Raw genomic sequence first — 16,999 nt, 5'->3', positions numbered from 1 at the left:
CTAATAAGTTTAGGGCATGTTTGTTAAGAGGATTTAAATATAATTTTTTTTTTTTTTGTTTTGGAAACTATAAAAGGGTGGATCCCACATTTGAATCTATTGTTTGGCTAATGTTTTCTAAATACAATTTTCATAAAATTATTTCATATTTTTTTTTTGTTCAAAATAGGATTTTTAAAACCATTGAAGGATGTTTTTAGGATATAGAAAATGTTTTTAATGACATATTTATAGATAAATTGAAAATAGTGGACCTTGCAGATTTGTTCAAATTCTTTTATCTCTTAAATTAAGAAATTTATTTTTATCACTGAAATTCTCACATTTCAAATTTGAAACTTATCATTATAAAAAAAAAGTACATTAGTAATTTAGTTCTATTCCCACAATTCAATTTTGAAACTTATCATTATCTAAAAAAAAAAAAAGAAGTAATGTACACATTACTTTAAGTAGAATCAAAATTAATAATAATAATAAAAAAGAATCTCGAAGTAGAAATGGTCTCCCAAACATCATTTTTTCGTTTTCATTATTTTGAAAATTATTCTTAAAAGTGAGAGCCAAACATATATAATGTAAAAATTATTCTCTAAAAACTAGTTTCACATTTAATTTTTTGAAAATAATTTTCATACTATTTTGAAAAAGAAAAAGATGCAAAAATCCTACTATTAAAACCATCTTAGCAATTTTCAAAATCCTGTTAAGAACAAGAAAAATATGATATAATTTTATAAAAACTGTATTTAGAGAACACTAGTCAAATAATAGATTTAAGTGTGGGACCTACCATTTAATGGTTTGCAAAACAAAAAGTATATTTAATTTCTCTAACAAAACATGCCCTAAATAGTAAAAAAAAAAAAGAAAGAAAAAAAGAAAAGAAAAAGAAAGAGGTAAATAGCCATTTTCCCATTTTTCATATTCTATTTTTTAATTTCTTGAAAAGTAATATGTTAATAATATTTTCATAATTTTTTTCAAAAAAAAAGAAAAAAAAAGAAAAGAAAAAGAAAAGAAAAGGGGAAGCATTTTTTTTTTAAAGAAGAAAAAAAAGAAGCATTTTGATTTGATTAGGAAAGTCTAGATGGCAGTTGGACACTTTGACAATAAAAACAACAGAAAGTGAGTGGTAATCCATATCAAGTGAGAGAGCACCACAATCACTTAATCAAATATAAAGAAAATCTCATGGAACAGAGACACTCCCACGCGATTGCTCTCTCTCTTTTGGCGCTTCTGCAGTACTTTTTCCCCGACTCACTACTCTGAAAACACTGAGACACAAACAAAACTCAGCATTTATTTCTTTCAAAACTTTCAAACCAATACACACTCTCACACACAGAGTGACAGAGAGTGAGAAAATGGAGGAAGAGGGAATTGGGTTAGTGCTGGCAAAAGCCACAGAGCTGAGATTCAAAATCAGCAATTGCATTCACAAGGCTACCACCAATTCAACCAATGGCCTCCCTGAACAAGAAGTCACTGATAAAGATGAAGAAGAAGAAGAAGAGCAAGAACAAGAAGAAATGGAGAGGCTTTTGAATATTTCTGATGCCCTTGAATCCCTCGAGAACCAGCTCTCTTCCTTGCAGGTTTTGCCCTCTAAACCCCTTTTTATTCATTTGGGTTTTTCTCTAAAAACCCTAATTTTGATTGCTCTAATTTTTGGACATAATGTGTTTGTGTGTGAAATGGGGTCTTAGTCTTTGATAGTTCTCTAAATTGGCTCAACCCCACAAGAAGAAAATGATAAAAATTCAATCTTGGACGGTATTGGTTTAGATGAATGCAAGAATTAATTTACATGAAACCCATTAATTATTCGTTGTTCCTTTTCTTCTTATGCTTGTAAAAGAGATATACAAGATCTATAATTGTACACAAACAATGGAAGAGTGTAATTTCCTGTTTTGGGTTTAAGCTTGTGTCTAGAACATATTGGGAATTAAATAAATTGGAAGAGTATTATGATAACCTAGAGTATATGCTCCTGGGTAAGAGCTTAAATTGCCTAGCTTGTCAGTGGTGAATGCCCTTGGATTACCTGGCAACTGGTTCTAGTGGGTGGGTTCAGTTGTCTGGAGGTTTTACTAGCTAGAAGTGGGTCCAAAGGGCTCTTCTTTTGTAAGGTTCCCTGTGTTATCAAAAAAAAAAAAAAAAAAACCCCTTGAGAATAGAGTATTCTGAATTGTTTTTGAAAAGTAGGCCTTAGGAATTATTGTAGACCTAGTTGAATCTTTTTTTTTTTTTTTCTTTTCTGAATTTGTAATAACTAATTGAATTGAAACTTTTAAAAATGCCCACAAGTTTATTCTTTTGATACTTTTATTTGTGGTTTGAAAATTTTGAAAGGTGATGATTATCTCGATTATGAAACTTGAGATATAGGCTTAATTATTGATGGAAAAACCATGAGGATTTCAATGCACCCATGTAATAAAGTGATTTCTAAAACAAAGGTGATGATGCAGAAATGGTTTCAAGACAACTCTTTTTAGTTTCAATTATGAAAACTACATTTGTATGCTGACTAATTGCATGTTGAGGTCAGGATTTTTTTAATTAGCAAATCACACATGCACCCATCACCCGTTCTTATGGGGGGCTAGGGCTCATTGGCTAGGAAATGGGAATAAGTTAAGAAGAAAATGCGTGTGTCAATTGTTCTTCTATAATGTTATGTTGAGAAGCAGTGAGGCAGTAATATCTACTAAAAAATGAACGCATGATCTAATTTGTAACATGTACAATTTGACATAGGGACAGGGTGTGAAATGTGGAAACTCTGCACAACAAAGACAAGGGTACATAGCTATAGGTATAGTTGTCCTTGCAGGACAATTGCATGCATGCATGTTTGTGTTCATTTATATCCACATTAAGGTTTGTGCCTGTTAAAAATACTTTGTGATATTTCTCAGATGGTTGATTCAATCATATACAATCATCATATAAACTATTTAACAGGTCATTCGGCTATATAGTTTATATAACAGGTCTTTGGGCTGTAGTACCACCACACCATTTGGGCGAGTTGGTACCTTCCCAAGCCTTAGTGCTTGGAGGAGTAGGGGGAGGGCGTGGGTTCATGCTGCAGGGGCAGCATTTTTCTTATGTAAGTATTTCTAACCATCTCACAAAAAAAAAAAAAGGTCATTGGGCTGTAGTATGTTAAACTCAAAAGAAATTATGAAAGGACTTTTTTTTTTAAATTTTTTTATTTTTATGTGGACTGGGGATAGGTGTCTTGTTTATGTCAATGATCATGTCATAAGAAGAGTATTAGTATGCTAGTATATGGTGACCTTTTGAATGTTGCATTACCATTGAACATTCTGTATAGGCTGATGGTGGATCAATTTAGTTGTTTTGTATTTGCCATAACCTACGGAGAATGTGTATTATTTTCATTATCTCTGGTCATGTCTAACTTCCTCCCAATACTAAGTTGAATGCAGCAAAAGTGGTTAGTGTCCATGTGAGGGTACCTATGGCACATTACAATTTTTAAGCTAGAATACTATCTATTCTTGGAATTTAGATCATTCATTGCCTTTCAGTTAGTCATGTTGTGAATAAACTTTCTGGTCTATGTATCTCTTCTCCATCAATGATCTTACTGCTTTAACGTATTCCAACTTTAAGTTTACTAGTAAGGAATGTTTTCAATGTATCAATGTAATGCTACTTATAATTAAAAAAAAAAAACATCAATACAATGCTTTACATACTCATCCTTTCAGCTGTATCAAGGTACTTTATGTGATAGTAGAACTAACTATACATATTAAATAGAGCACAATGACATGTGTTACATCCAACATTACAGCGTTACTTAAAATCGGCTGCTATTTAGGTGTTTTAAGTCAAACTGGTGTTTCTCACTAAGAATGCTTAGACAATCACCCTCGTTAAATTAGCATCCATGACCATGCTTGATGTCTGTCAAAATTTTTGAACGTATTTGCGACTATTTTTTATCCATTAGCTAGCTTACTTGCTCAAAAGATTCTTATACTATATATTTGCTTGACAAATTGATGCAAGAAGCATGAAGGTAATTTTATTTTAAAAGTTAATTGTATTTTTATACCATTAGTTTGTTGGATTTTATTTTAGTTCTTATTAGTTAATTAGGTTTTTATTTAATCTCCTAAATTCAAGGATATTTTTTTAATTCAATATTTGAGATTTCTTAAGTTAATTAGAATTAGGGTTTGGTCGCTATCAAGATTTCTTCAGTCAATTATTGTACTCCAATGGAGATAGTTAAGACTGTTTGGTTGAGTAAGAAAATTATTTATTTGAGATTTTCTTTCAATAGCTTGGTGTTGATTCTAGGCAACCCTAGGTGCTGATTTATAGGTTTTGCTCTCTTGCTTGGTGCCGATTCAAGGCAAGTTTGGAGCTGATTCCTAGGTTGTTTTTTAATTTTCTGTCCTTTCAAGTTTAGAGTTGCATTAGTTTTGGTTTTGTTTTACATCAAATTTGATATCAAAGAAAACCTGACATAGTCTACAGAAAAACCAAGAAAGCCTTCATAACTGCTACCCTCCACAGTAAACCATTCCCATCCCCACTGGCGCAACCCATCACGGAAAATTCAACCTTCAAAATCTCAAATCAACCCCTAAGCCAGCTCTAGTCAAAATTCCCCATAATTCATCCCCCAAAATAAAAACCTTGTCATCAGATGATACACTCATTGCGCATAGCCTCAAACCACTGCTGTTGAAGCCAAAGACATCACCCATAGCCCAGCTGCCTAAACTTCCTTCAAATACTTCTGCCATTGTCATCTTTTCAACTTTGTGTTGCTGTCACCTAAACTTCACATAGCTAGAATAGTTACCTCTACATCTGCATCTTCATCCCCAATCATCATCCTTGACAAGTGACAAACTCATAGGTCTCCTTCACTCAATTTGATCCCAATTTACAGACATCAAATTGTTTGCTGTTGGCGGTCAGAACCTTGATATTGGCTCCCCACGCTTGTTGCCAAAATTGTCTTTAGTTTCTATGTGTGCACCATGAAAATCACAACCTTGGAAACCCACATCTTCTCAAGACTGCATTGCCACCAAAACTTCTCCAGAAAACCATGTCATCCAATGACCATAAGCCAAGCAATGTTGCCGCAGGCCATTGTTATGTTAGGCCAGGTTGGCCTTCCACCCCTCCCTTGCCACCACAAATAACTTGAAGTAGCTGCCTCTCTAACCATCAGTTTTGAAGCTGATGGAAGCTTCATTGTTAAAGCAAAATAACTTATGCCACTTAGCTCGTTAGTCAACCAACCTATTTGGAGAGAGAAACAAAAACATAATGCAAAATCACCAACTTGCACCTCACCCTATCTATTAAACCCAAAACCTTGGCTTGACCCTATCAATTAAAGTCTGACCCAAAATATAAGCCTAACCCATACAATGGGAAAATAAAAAAACAAACTTACCCCAACCCGACCAATTGAAAAAACAAATTGTTCAACCTGACTCATCTAAAAAAAAAGTCCTTGTTTTTTTAAAAAAAAAAGAAGTCCAAGCTTAATCTTGGGCCTGCTTTAAGCCTCACATGGTTCAAGTCTGCAACCCATCTATTGCCGCCATAGCTACACTGAACGGGGTCAAGTTTTTGCCATCCCAAAGAGTTATTTCGGACACCAAATTTGACATATCAATGTTGATTGATCTGGTTTGACCTAATTGATCATAATTAATGCAGATGGATGTTGAGACTTTTAGGATTTAATTCTCTTCCCTTTTATTTTCACATTTGATGAAATTGATTACAACTTATTTTTTATCCATTGTTAGGTTAGAGATTTATTTCTAATTAGGTCCCAAAATGCATCTTTGTAAGCAGTTAATGATGGGTTTATAAAAATTTTGGGTGGGGATTTTTCCCCCCTGTGCTTGGTGTTGATTCTTGTGCAATGGGTTCTTATTATGCTTGGTACATATTTCAAGCAGCCATAGGGACTCACTTTTAGGTTATATTTTTCTGTTTTATTTGCTTGGTGCTGATTCCAAACAAACCCTAGGTGTTGATTGATTCTTAGGTACTATCCCTCTGTTTTAAGCTTCTTTTTGTTTCCCAAACACAAGTCTCCCTTGTAGAGTTTATTAAAGTTTATTGTCACGCATCACAAAATTTTTTGCAAAATTTATCCATGGATATGCTCTGTCTATTCAACTCTATTCTGCTCAACCCACTCACACAAATGCATTAGCTAAATTTGTCACAATAAAGAATTAGTGATATATCCTTCGGGTTAGGCTTACTGGATACTAGATTTGATGACGACATATGTTCGTTAAATTACAATTCATAAAAATAGTTATCATAAGTTCTACATAAAACCTTCATCAACATATAGAAGACGTTTGTAGAATGCAGACATGTAATTTTTTGGAAAATATTGACTATTCTTTAATTCCTAGACCTTGCAACTACAACAACGATATGAAAGAGAAGTGGCCCTTGCTGAGATCGAAAATAGCCGTAAGATGTTACTTGATAAGCTCAAGGAGTATAAAGGAGAGGATTTGGAAGTGATACATGAAGCTTCTGCTTTTGCTGGTGAAACAGTGGAGCACAACAATGATCTCCTGCTTCCTCCATATCCAAGCCGGCCTCCACACTCACTTTCTCTAGAGAATGGTTCTCTACCACGGTTCCCTTCCACACTTAAGTCTATACAAAATGGAATAATAACCAGCGATCCAATGATAGAAGCGAAGAAGAATGCCAGTGAGTTAGAGGCGAGTCAAATGCAAACCGGGTCCAAAAATTCAAGGAATGGGCTGGGATGTTTTGTAAGTGCAGCAGGCAAGACAGTGCTTACTCTTGTTGGTGTGGTATCTATCTTAAGCTTGTCTGGTCTTGGGCCTAATTTTGCAAAAAAGGATAACCTTTTCAAGTTTTTGGGCCAATTTCAGCAACCTTCAGCTGAGGAAAAGAGTTCAAATATCCAATGTCCACCTGGGAAAGTCCCAGTGCTGGAAAATGGAAAAGCTCGGTGTCTTGTGAAAGAGAGAGTTGAAGTGCCATTCTCATCAGTTGTTGCTAAACCAGATGTAAACTATGGGTGTGGGTAATTTGTATTCTTTCTTCTTTTTGTGTATCACATTTCCTTGTGATATTAGGATTGAGTTTTCTTCAGTGGCCTATGGTTGTCATCATTTTTGTCATTAGTGATCTATTTGGCATGGCCCTGGTCTTTGGAATATGCATTGCACTATTCAGGGTGTAGCCAACCTTCTTAAAGGAGCTTTGAGCCCTTTGACGTTGCTCAAAGAATAAATAAGTGCAATGATAATATTGCAATCTGTATGACAACATTGATGACATAACCTTCAAAATATAAATATCAAACTATTAGTAAGAGCCTCCCCAAGATGACGCTGCGGAATTGAAATTGTCTTCTTTCTGTTTGGTGGAGTGCACGTCTTCTATCTACAAACCCCAAAACATTTGTTCCGGGACGCCAAATCATGGTACAAACAAATAAATTTTTAGTAATAAATAAACAAAAAACCCTAACTTTCAAGACTTAAGTTTTTAAGGATGGTTTTTTATTTATTTATTTATTTTTATTATTATAGGTACATAGAAAAAGGGGAGAGGAGAGGGGGGGGGGGGGGTTCAAGCCACATTCTTGGGACATTACAAAAGATGCTATTATTATTGAGCTATTGAATCTGGAAAGGTAAGCTAATTTGGTTTTGGTATGGGTAGATAGTAGGGGAGGGGGGGAGGGGGAGTGGGGTTCAAACTATAGACATGAGACATCATAAAGGATGTTATTATCAGTGACAGTTTTAAGAAATTTTTTTTAGATGGTCATTACGAAATTTAAATTAAACAAAACTTATTAAAAAGAGAATTTGAATATACAAGTTATTGACACAAAAAAAATGCAAATACATGAAATTTTACAATTTCCTTTTGTGAGTTTTTGTATTTTAAAATCGTTACATAATAATTCTTTATTAATTGTCATTATTTATTGTTAACGTGAATAGGTGTGACCATTTTATTTTGTTAAGTTCGTATAATATTTTTATTTTTATGTGGTTGTCATTATCTATTTGTTATTATTTTTATAAAAATATTTCAAACTAAATGAAAAAAAACTCAACTTTCTAGTACTGTATTAATTGTTGCTTTACATGGTTACACTTATCCTTAAATAAATAATACACTAAGTGTTTACTTAACCAATCAAATATTTGAACAATCAATAACTTTACTATTTTTTTTTAATCACTAACTTTATAACAAATAGTTACTATAACATGATAATAATAACACACATTTGTAGCAAACCTTCTATATTTACTAATTATTAAATTATATAAAGTTATATTATATTTATGGTACAGATATACACATTCACACAAATTATAATAATAATGATAATAACAACACACACAATTAGTATCAAACATACACTTTCACACATATAATATATAAATATTTAATCAAGAGAAGCATTTACAACTCACAAACACCCACTTTTTACTCTTAGAGTCGGTGATGCCTAAATAGTCCGATAAATAAGAGAGATGAGAGAGAGATCTGTGATATGTATTATTATTTGGTTTTGGAATGGACTAATGTGTCTTGTTGTTTGGTGTTGGACTAGGCTAATATGTGATCAAGTCATCAAGCTGTGCAGGATTCAACCCATGGTGTGCAAAAATATTTTTAAAGATAAATTAAACTAATGAAATATATATATATATATATATATATATATATATATAATTTCAAGTGAGGGGGTTCAAGTGAACCCTTTGAAGAACACGTAATGCCACCCCTGGAAATTATCATTGAGCTATTGAATCTCAAAAGATAAGTTAATTCTATTATATTTTGATAAAAATAGTTATGCACATTTTGAAGGGTTGAATGGTAACTTATTGAAAATAAATGAAAAAACCATGTATAGCAAATAAATTGACAATTTCAATACTTAGGAACATTGCCTAGTAAAAAAAAAAAGGATTCAATAAATTGGGGGGGGGGGGGGGGATTGTTTATTTATATGTTTACTAATTGGGTAGTTTTTATTCTCATAGGGTAGCTGAGCTGTAGACTCATCGATTTGGGGATTAATGTATTTAGAAATTTCAATAGAATTCACCACACTATGGCTCTATGAGATTTTGAGAGTGTCTTAAGAATAGAAAGCGGATTAATTTAACTAAAAGTTGAGACACAACCTCCTGAAATATTCTTTTTTTTAAAAGAAAGTCAGGACAATACACGATCCAATGCTATGACCTGATGGTCAAACACTTGACCATTAGGTCAATACAACCCATTTATAATTGACAAACCAAAACTATGTTCTCCTTGCCACAAGCAGCCTCTGGTTTTTAGGCATGTGGTAGCAAATAAGACAACGACTACTAGTCTGCTACAATATTTAATTGTCTGTTGTTGTTTCCTTTTTGATTTTGATTAACAGCTGCTACCACGTGTTTTTTCGTGCAGACAAAATAAACGCCAAAATGTGGCTCTTCAGCACGTGCAGACAAAACAGACGCCAAAATGTGGCCCTTCATCCCATGAAGAGCCAAATCCTATCTACAATATTCATAATGGTTTATAGCATATAAACCACCCAAGATTGCTCCACATCCCATAACACTACTTTCCAAATCTCTAACTAATTCTTGACCAAAAAAAGTCCAATTGCATTCAAAACTTGAGAATCTAGCAAAAGACCATGAGCACCTCGGAAGTGATCACAGGGTTCACAGAAGAGCAAGAAGCCCTGGTGGTGAAATCATGGACTGCAATGAAGAAAAATTCTGGAGAATTGGGTCTCAAATTCTTCTTGAAGTAAGCAAAAGTTAAATCTTTTCTATTTCCATCTTAATTTAATGTCTTATTGTTTCATATCAATAGCTGTTTGAACATATGGGAATTCAAGAAAAGTATTGGACTGAATTTTTTTGCAGGATATTTGAGATAGCACCTTCAGCTCAGAAGCTGTTCTCCTTTCTGAAAGACTCAAATGTTCCTCTGGAACGAAACCCAAAGCTTAAATCCCATGCCGTGACTGTCTTTGTTATGGTAAGCTTCCTTAATTGTTTGTCACATACTTTCTATGAAGATTGATGAATAGAAATTCTGTCCTATTTTCTTGTGTTCTATTTTATACCCCACGATATTATATATTTAAATAAAAAAAATTCGGGGTTAGGAGAATATATATGTAATAATGATTCTAGCTATACAATCTAAACTATTGAGTATTGACCTCAAAAAGAAAATAAAAAGAAAAATTCAAACTTAAACTATATGATTTCTCTCTCTCTCTGTTTTTGTTTTGTTTTTAATTTTTTATAATAATATTTAGTTATAGGTTTAGACTGTTTAGTGAAACTGAATCCATGTTATAGTCAACTATAAATAGTTATTATTCTATAAAAGGCCTATTAATCCTAATCATGACATAATTATTTTTGGATGATTTTGTATTGCAGACTTGTGAATCAGCGGTGCAACTTCGGAAAGCAGGGAAAGTTACCGTGAGAGAGTCAACCTTGAAAAAAACGGGTGGTGTTCACTTCAAAAGTGGGGTGGTTGACGAACATTACGAGGTACGGAAGGCACAAGAACATGAGAAGTGTCAAGAGTTAAAACAGTTAAATTGTGAAAGGAAAAAAAAAAAAAAAAAGTTCATCTCAAGACACCCTCAGTCTTCATAGGTTGCAATTTATTTATTTTTAATTTAAGTTTATAAACCTAGATAGAGTGGATTTTGGGTGTCTTGGGGTGTAAAATAGCAACCGACAGGTGTTTACTCCCCCAAATGCTAGTGCTTATAAAGTACTAACATTTGGGGAAGCAAAAAAAAAAACCTATTTTATATCTTTAAATGCCACTTTATTTATTTTACTAACTCATTTTACAACCCACCTTACATTCTAATTTTTATTTTTACATACAACTCAATAAAATAATATAAACTACCTAATAAAGTAATAACAAATACTATCTTTCCACTTTCTTTTTCCCTTAACACACGACCATAAGATTAAAATAATTTTTTTTTTCTTTACAACCTATGAACAGTAAGATTGCTTATATGCAACCTTACTATAGCAAGGTTGCAAAATTTTTTAAGTTTACAAATTCGGATAGAATGCAACCTCACTATAGCAATGTTGCAAAAATTTTTAAGTTTACAAATTCAGATAGAGTGGATTTATGACATCTTGAGTTGTAAAATAGCAACTAGGGGGTGTTTATACCTCCTATGTTAGTGCTTAACATTCCCTTGTCAATAAACCATTGGGAAAATTATATAAAAAGATACAATGTTTTTGCATTGTTTTAAATTATGTCCTAACTTTTCAATTATGTCAAGTTTTAAATCTATAAAACTATTTAAACTTTAAATTTGAAATTTTTTGTCTATCTCCGTTATTTATTTTTAATTATTTTTAAAATTTTGGACAATTAATAATCAGGTAAAGGAAAATGAGAATCTGTTGATATGATTTTGTGTTTCACTTAAGTAATCAATTTTGATTTTCCTAACAACTTTTTTACTCTAAACAAAATGTTCTTTCTCTAAACCGAGCTTTCCCTCTCTAGCTACCTTCACATGCCTACCAAACTGATTTATAAATAAGCCCTTAAGTAAAACATTGATTTTAATAAATTATTTCTAGTTTTTCTTTGCTATATTACTGCCTAAAATAAATGAAATGAATAATGGAGATGAAACAAAAAATTTAATTGAAATTATTTCATAAATTCAAGACTTTACTTGACCAAAATAAAAATCCTGAGACCTGATCTAGATTCTAGAACAAGATATAAACTTCCGGTATTTTTATTTAATTTTCACTAAATTATATATATTTTTAAAAATCTTGTTGATATTTATCATATTGTTCTTGTGGATTCTTTTTATGTGTGAATAGGTAAGTAAATATTTCCATGACTTCGTAAATGGTTAACAGGTCACAAAGTTTGCACTGCTAGAAATCATAAAGGAAGCAGTACCGGAAATGTGGTCGCCAGAGATGAAGATTGCTTGGGGGGAAGCTTATGATCAGTTGGTTGCGGCTATCAAATCTGAATCGAAGCCTTCCTCTTAGACTTCTGGAATATATAGAAATAAGCATAATCTCTTCCTTTATAGAATGAGTTTGCAATATTCCATGTAAAAACACAAGCGTAATTTGTGTATCTATGTGCATATATTCATGTGTATTTTGGGTTTATATTATGGATATCAATTTTCTAAGTAAAATATGTTTTACTTAATTTTTTGTGCTTGTGGCACTTGGCTAGAATTCCTGCAGGTGATTTTATCGACCTTGTTAACTTAAAACCTCCAACTGTTAGATAATACAAAAAATATTAATTATATTATTTTTTCTATGATTTTTTTTTTGATAAGATTATTTGTTCTATGATGTACCTATGGTATGTTGGATCATATATATATATTTATATATATATATTTTTTTTGGGAAAAAAGTTATAGTGATCTAAGAGTCTATGTTATATACCCTACTTGGTAATAGACATGGCAAAACGGGTCAGAATTTTCTGATATGACCTAACCCAACCTGAAAAATATTCGACTTGAACTCGAATTTTTGTCCCAAAGTAAAAACGGGTTGACCTGTGACCTGAACTAATTTTTGTGACTCGACCCGTGAACCGAACCATTTTTTTAAACCTTTTTTTTTTGGAAAAAAAATAAAAAATAAAATTGAGTCAATATTGGTTTAATGGTTTATTATTGTGAGCCTTAAGGTAATAATTGAGATTTTCACATAACTGCATGCAAATGAATTGAAAGATAAATGATTGAGACATGCATTCTGTAATGAGTAAAGATTTTTAGATATCAAATAACAAAGTACATGTTAAGATTATCTGGTTACAATTGAGTTAGTTAAAAATATTTAAAATTATAAACATATATGTGAAACATTCATAAGTGTGAAAAGACTGAAGCCAAAGTATCAATGAAATGAAATATATATATATATATATATATATATAGGCAATGCTCAGAGAAAGTCTAATTAGAATTTCAACTTAGAGTCCAATTTTGCGCCATGTGCCCTTAATTATTTATTTTTAGAGAAAGTTTTATTTCCTAATTTTAGGATCAAATGTGGGACCATATCATAAATATTCATCCAAGTGAGTTATTTTTTTGATACAAGATAAAAATTCTACTTTAGCATAATCTAAGTGTATATGTGTGTGAAATTCCTTCTTGAAGATTTGAACCCCGGCCTTTGCCCCCCTCAACACCCCACAAGTACTTATACTTGTGTAGTGACCATCGCATCAAGGATATGCGGTGGTATCCAAGTGAGTTATTGAGTACAAAAACTAAAGAATTTAGAATAAATGAATCATAAAAAAACTGCTTCACAATAGCAAAAATTAAGAAGTAATAAAAAATAAAAAATAAAAAAATAAACATGGAGAGTTTACATTTTATACTTAATAATATTCTTACAAGACTTTTTAAAGAGTTAAAAAAAATAAGAATGGCTATCAATAGTATTTAAATTATATATAAGAATTATACTATGCATCTTATTGTATTTCTTTAAGCCCTCGTTTAGGAGGAGGGAATAAAATGAAATGGAAAGGAATAAAAAAGAATAATTTTGAAATATTCTTCTCTTCCCTTGTTTGAGGGTTTGAGTGGAATGGAATGAAATGGGTAGGAGGGAATACTCATTCCTCTCTATTCTCTTAAAACCTCAAATTTTATTTCCCCTCGAAATTGGGAGGAATGAGAGGGAATGAAATTAGATTTAATAAATTTTTTACTAAAACTCCCAAAATACCCCTATATATTCAACCCTTTATTTTAAAATAGGGGGTCTAATAGTAATATTGTCATAAAATGATTTCATTCCATTCCCACTATGTTACTTCCAAACAAGATTACTTGCATTCTATTCATTTTCATTCCTTTCCATTTCTTTATTTTAAAACATCCAATTAAGGTTACTTAATTCTATTCCATTTTATTCTTTTCCATTCATTTCCTTTACTTAAATACATTCTATTCCATTTATTTCCATTCCCTTATGATCATTCCGTCCCATTCTCTTGTAAACTTCTAAGCTAGTTAGCATAAATTATGAATGCTTGGACTATTTTTTAACAATTCATATCTAAAATAAACGGCTTTTCTAAATAAATTAAGATATTTCCTAGAGTGTGTATTGCTTAACAATGATATGATATTCATAAAAGAAACCATGTATAAATAAGTAAATAATTAAACTTTAATGTATATTCTCAAATTGAAAGAGAGTGCTAACCACAATTGATAATAAAATATAAAAATAGTTTTCAAGATTATAAGAGTGTGTTTGGTTTGTCAGTTTAAACATTAATGTTCAGTGTTTAAACATTGAACACTAGTGTCCAAAAACAAAAAAAGGCGTTTGGTATGCCATTCCTGTTTAGGGATTGTTTGGAAAACAGTGTTCAAAAATCAGTGTTTAAAATGATATTTTTGAAATCATCTTCGGCCTGTTTTTAAACAGCAAAAACTAGTGTTTCAGTGGCAATTGTGTAATTATCTTGAACATTGTATGGCCCACCTAGTCAGACATCAAAAGCTGTATTGTCTCCTCAATCTCACCCATACAGTCCCAACGACATTAAAAAAATATTTTTTGAATAAAAAAATGTTTATTTCGGTCAAAGGTGTCAGTTTTTATTTTTATTTTTTATTTTATTTATTTTTAAATCAAACACACATACCAAACACATTTTTATGTTTTTTGAATACTGAAATATGTGATTTAAACCATGATACCAAACACATTTTTTTGTTTTATAAACACTATAAACACGTATTTTAACAACACTTTTTAAACTACAATTTTCACATCTTTTTAAACAACAATTTTTGAACTCTATGACCAAACGGGCCCTAAATTTCTTATATGCTTTTATTCTTTGTCAAATAAGTTATCTAATAAGGCATTTGTAATTTTGTTTTATGTTTTGGGATTTTGATATTGTGTAGAAATGAAACTTGTGTAAATGTTTTATTTATCCTTTGTACTATTCTGTTTTGGTTAGTAATGTTGGGATTTGTATAATCTTAAAATTATTAAACAAGTATTAATTTGTTTACCTGAGCTCATTCTTGATATGAGTGGAGACTTCAAAGTAATGCATTTTACATCAAGTAATTTGTTGCGTGACTTTCTAAATGGCAAATACATGTTGTTTTCTTAAAAAAAAAAGGCGAAAACCATATTTTTGTCCCTACATTTTTAGGCGATTCTCACTTTGGTCCATATCTTTTATTTGCACCCCTTTTAGTTCCTATTTAAAAAAATGTCATCCATTTTAGTCCTTTTCGTCAGTGTCCTAACGACAAAGTCCTAGGTGGCAGATGGAACTATTAAAATAATAATAAAATTTTTTATTTTGGCATTACAAAAATGCCACGTTAGCGTTTAAATTAAAAAAAATTAATTTATTAATTTTAACTAAATAAATAAAAATTAAAAACAGAATTGAAAACCAAAAATCACAGGAACTGAGATCTAAGTGTGTCTTGAACAAGAACAACAAAAACACAAACCCAGATCTAAGAACACAAACACAAATCTAAGAACACAAACCCAGAAATTAAAAAAAAAAAAAAAAAAAACCAACAAACAACCATTCAAGACCAAATTCTCCAGCAAATCACTAATCCACATGATTTTCACAAATCAAATCCATAAACCCAGTAAACAAACCAATCTCCAACAAATCCATAAACCTATATTTTCTTAAAAAACAAACACAAAATAAACCCAAAAAATTTAGCTATCTTCCTCACCACCACCAAGAATATCCCTCAAAGACCTATACACAATCCCCAGCTGCTTTGAGCACCCGAACATGGTGTGACTCTTGCCCAAACCCGTTGGACCATACATCATAATGGTGCATTTTTCTCCTAACTTCACGCTATGGATTCTTGACTCCACGAACATCTTGTAGAAGAGATCAAGGTCTTGGTCTTCGCAAAGAGAAACCCCATCTAGGCTAAAGTCCCGGTAGCCAAAATCGGCTCAAACCCGAATGGAATGGCTGTTTGAATTAACATTCAAAACCAAAGTGGGTTTTTCTTTCCGATCTGGGTAGTCTCGGATCCGAGCGATTACTTCGACTGGGTGTTCTTGTGGGTGTGTGGTTTCTTTGGCCGGTGTGTTTGGATTTGAAGATGGGTTTGGTTTGTTCGCATTGTTGTAATGCAAATGAAGGTTGGATTGTGGTGTTTTGATTTGGGTCAAGTGGGCTTCATTTACTTTTGAAGACGGCGTGGGAGCCATTAGAATGAGAACCAAGAAGAAATTTCAAGATTGAGTTTAAAGACGACTCCAAGAGAGACAAATAATTTTGTTTGTGTTCTTAGATTTGGGTTTGTGTTCTTGTTGTTCTTGTTCAAGACACATTTAGATCTCAATTCATGTGATTTTTGGTTTTTAATTCTGTTTTTAATTTTTTTATTTAGTTAAAATTAATAAATTAATTTTTTTAATTTAGATGCTAACATGGCATTTTTTAATGCCAAAATAAAAATTATTATTATTATTTTAATAGTTCTGTCTGCCACCTAGGACTCTGCCGTTAGGGCACTGACAGAAAGGACTAAAATAGATAACGTTTTTTTAAATAGAGACTAAAAGCAGTGAAAATAAAAGATAAGGATCAAAGTGGGAATTGCTTGAAAATATAAGGACGAAAATGTGGTTTTCGCCAAAAAAAAATTCATATGAAAAATACAGGTCAACCCGACCCAACCCGCCCCGCAATCCAATTAACCTAACCTGACCTGCCAGTTTGCCATGTCTACTTGGTAATATATGGAATGTGGAATACATATGATATGGAATATATACATATGAGTTTTGTTAAGATTTTAAAAAATCGGTACAAAAGCGAGAAAAGAAAAAAAAAA

The 16,999-nt window shown here is 31.9% G+C and overlaps 1 protein-coding gene across 1 annotated transcript; it reads left to right on the top strand.

Moving 5' to 3' along the window:
• Positions 1-1,160: 1,160 nt before the first annotated feature.
• On the top strand, positions 1,161-12,309 carry LOC115966850 (plastid division protein PDV2-like). Its single transcript, XM_031085996.1, has 7 exons — positions 1,161-1,601; positions 6,456-7,108; positions 9,491-9,626; positions 9,743-9,867; positions 9,987-10,101; positions 10,515-10,631; positions 12,003-12,309. Exons 1-7 carry the CDS (start codon positions 1,371-1,373, stop codon positions 12,138-12,140), a joined length of 1,515 nt encoding a protein of 504 aa, XP_030941856.1. The 5' UTR covers positions 1,161-1,370; the 3' UTR covers positions 12,141-12,309.
• Positions 12,310-16,999: the final 4,690 nt, after the last annotated feature.

Source organism: Quercus lobata, chromosome 11 (assembly GCF_001633185.2).
Source record: "Quercus lobata isolate SW786 chromosome 11, ValleyOak3.0 Primary Assembly, whole genome shotgun sequence".
NCBI classification, from domain to species: domain Eukaryota; kingdom Viridiplantae; phylum Streptophyta; class Magnoliopsida; order Fagales; family Fagaceae; genus Quercus; species Quercus lobata.
The sequence above is the reverse complement of the archived record's forward strand: the minus strand, read 5'-3'. Positions and strand labels throughout refer to the sequence as shown.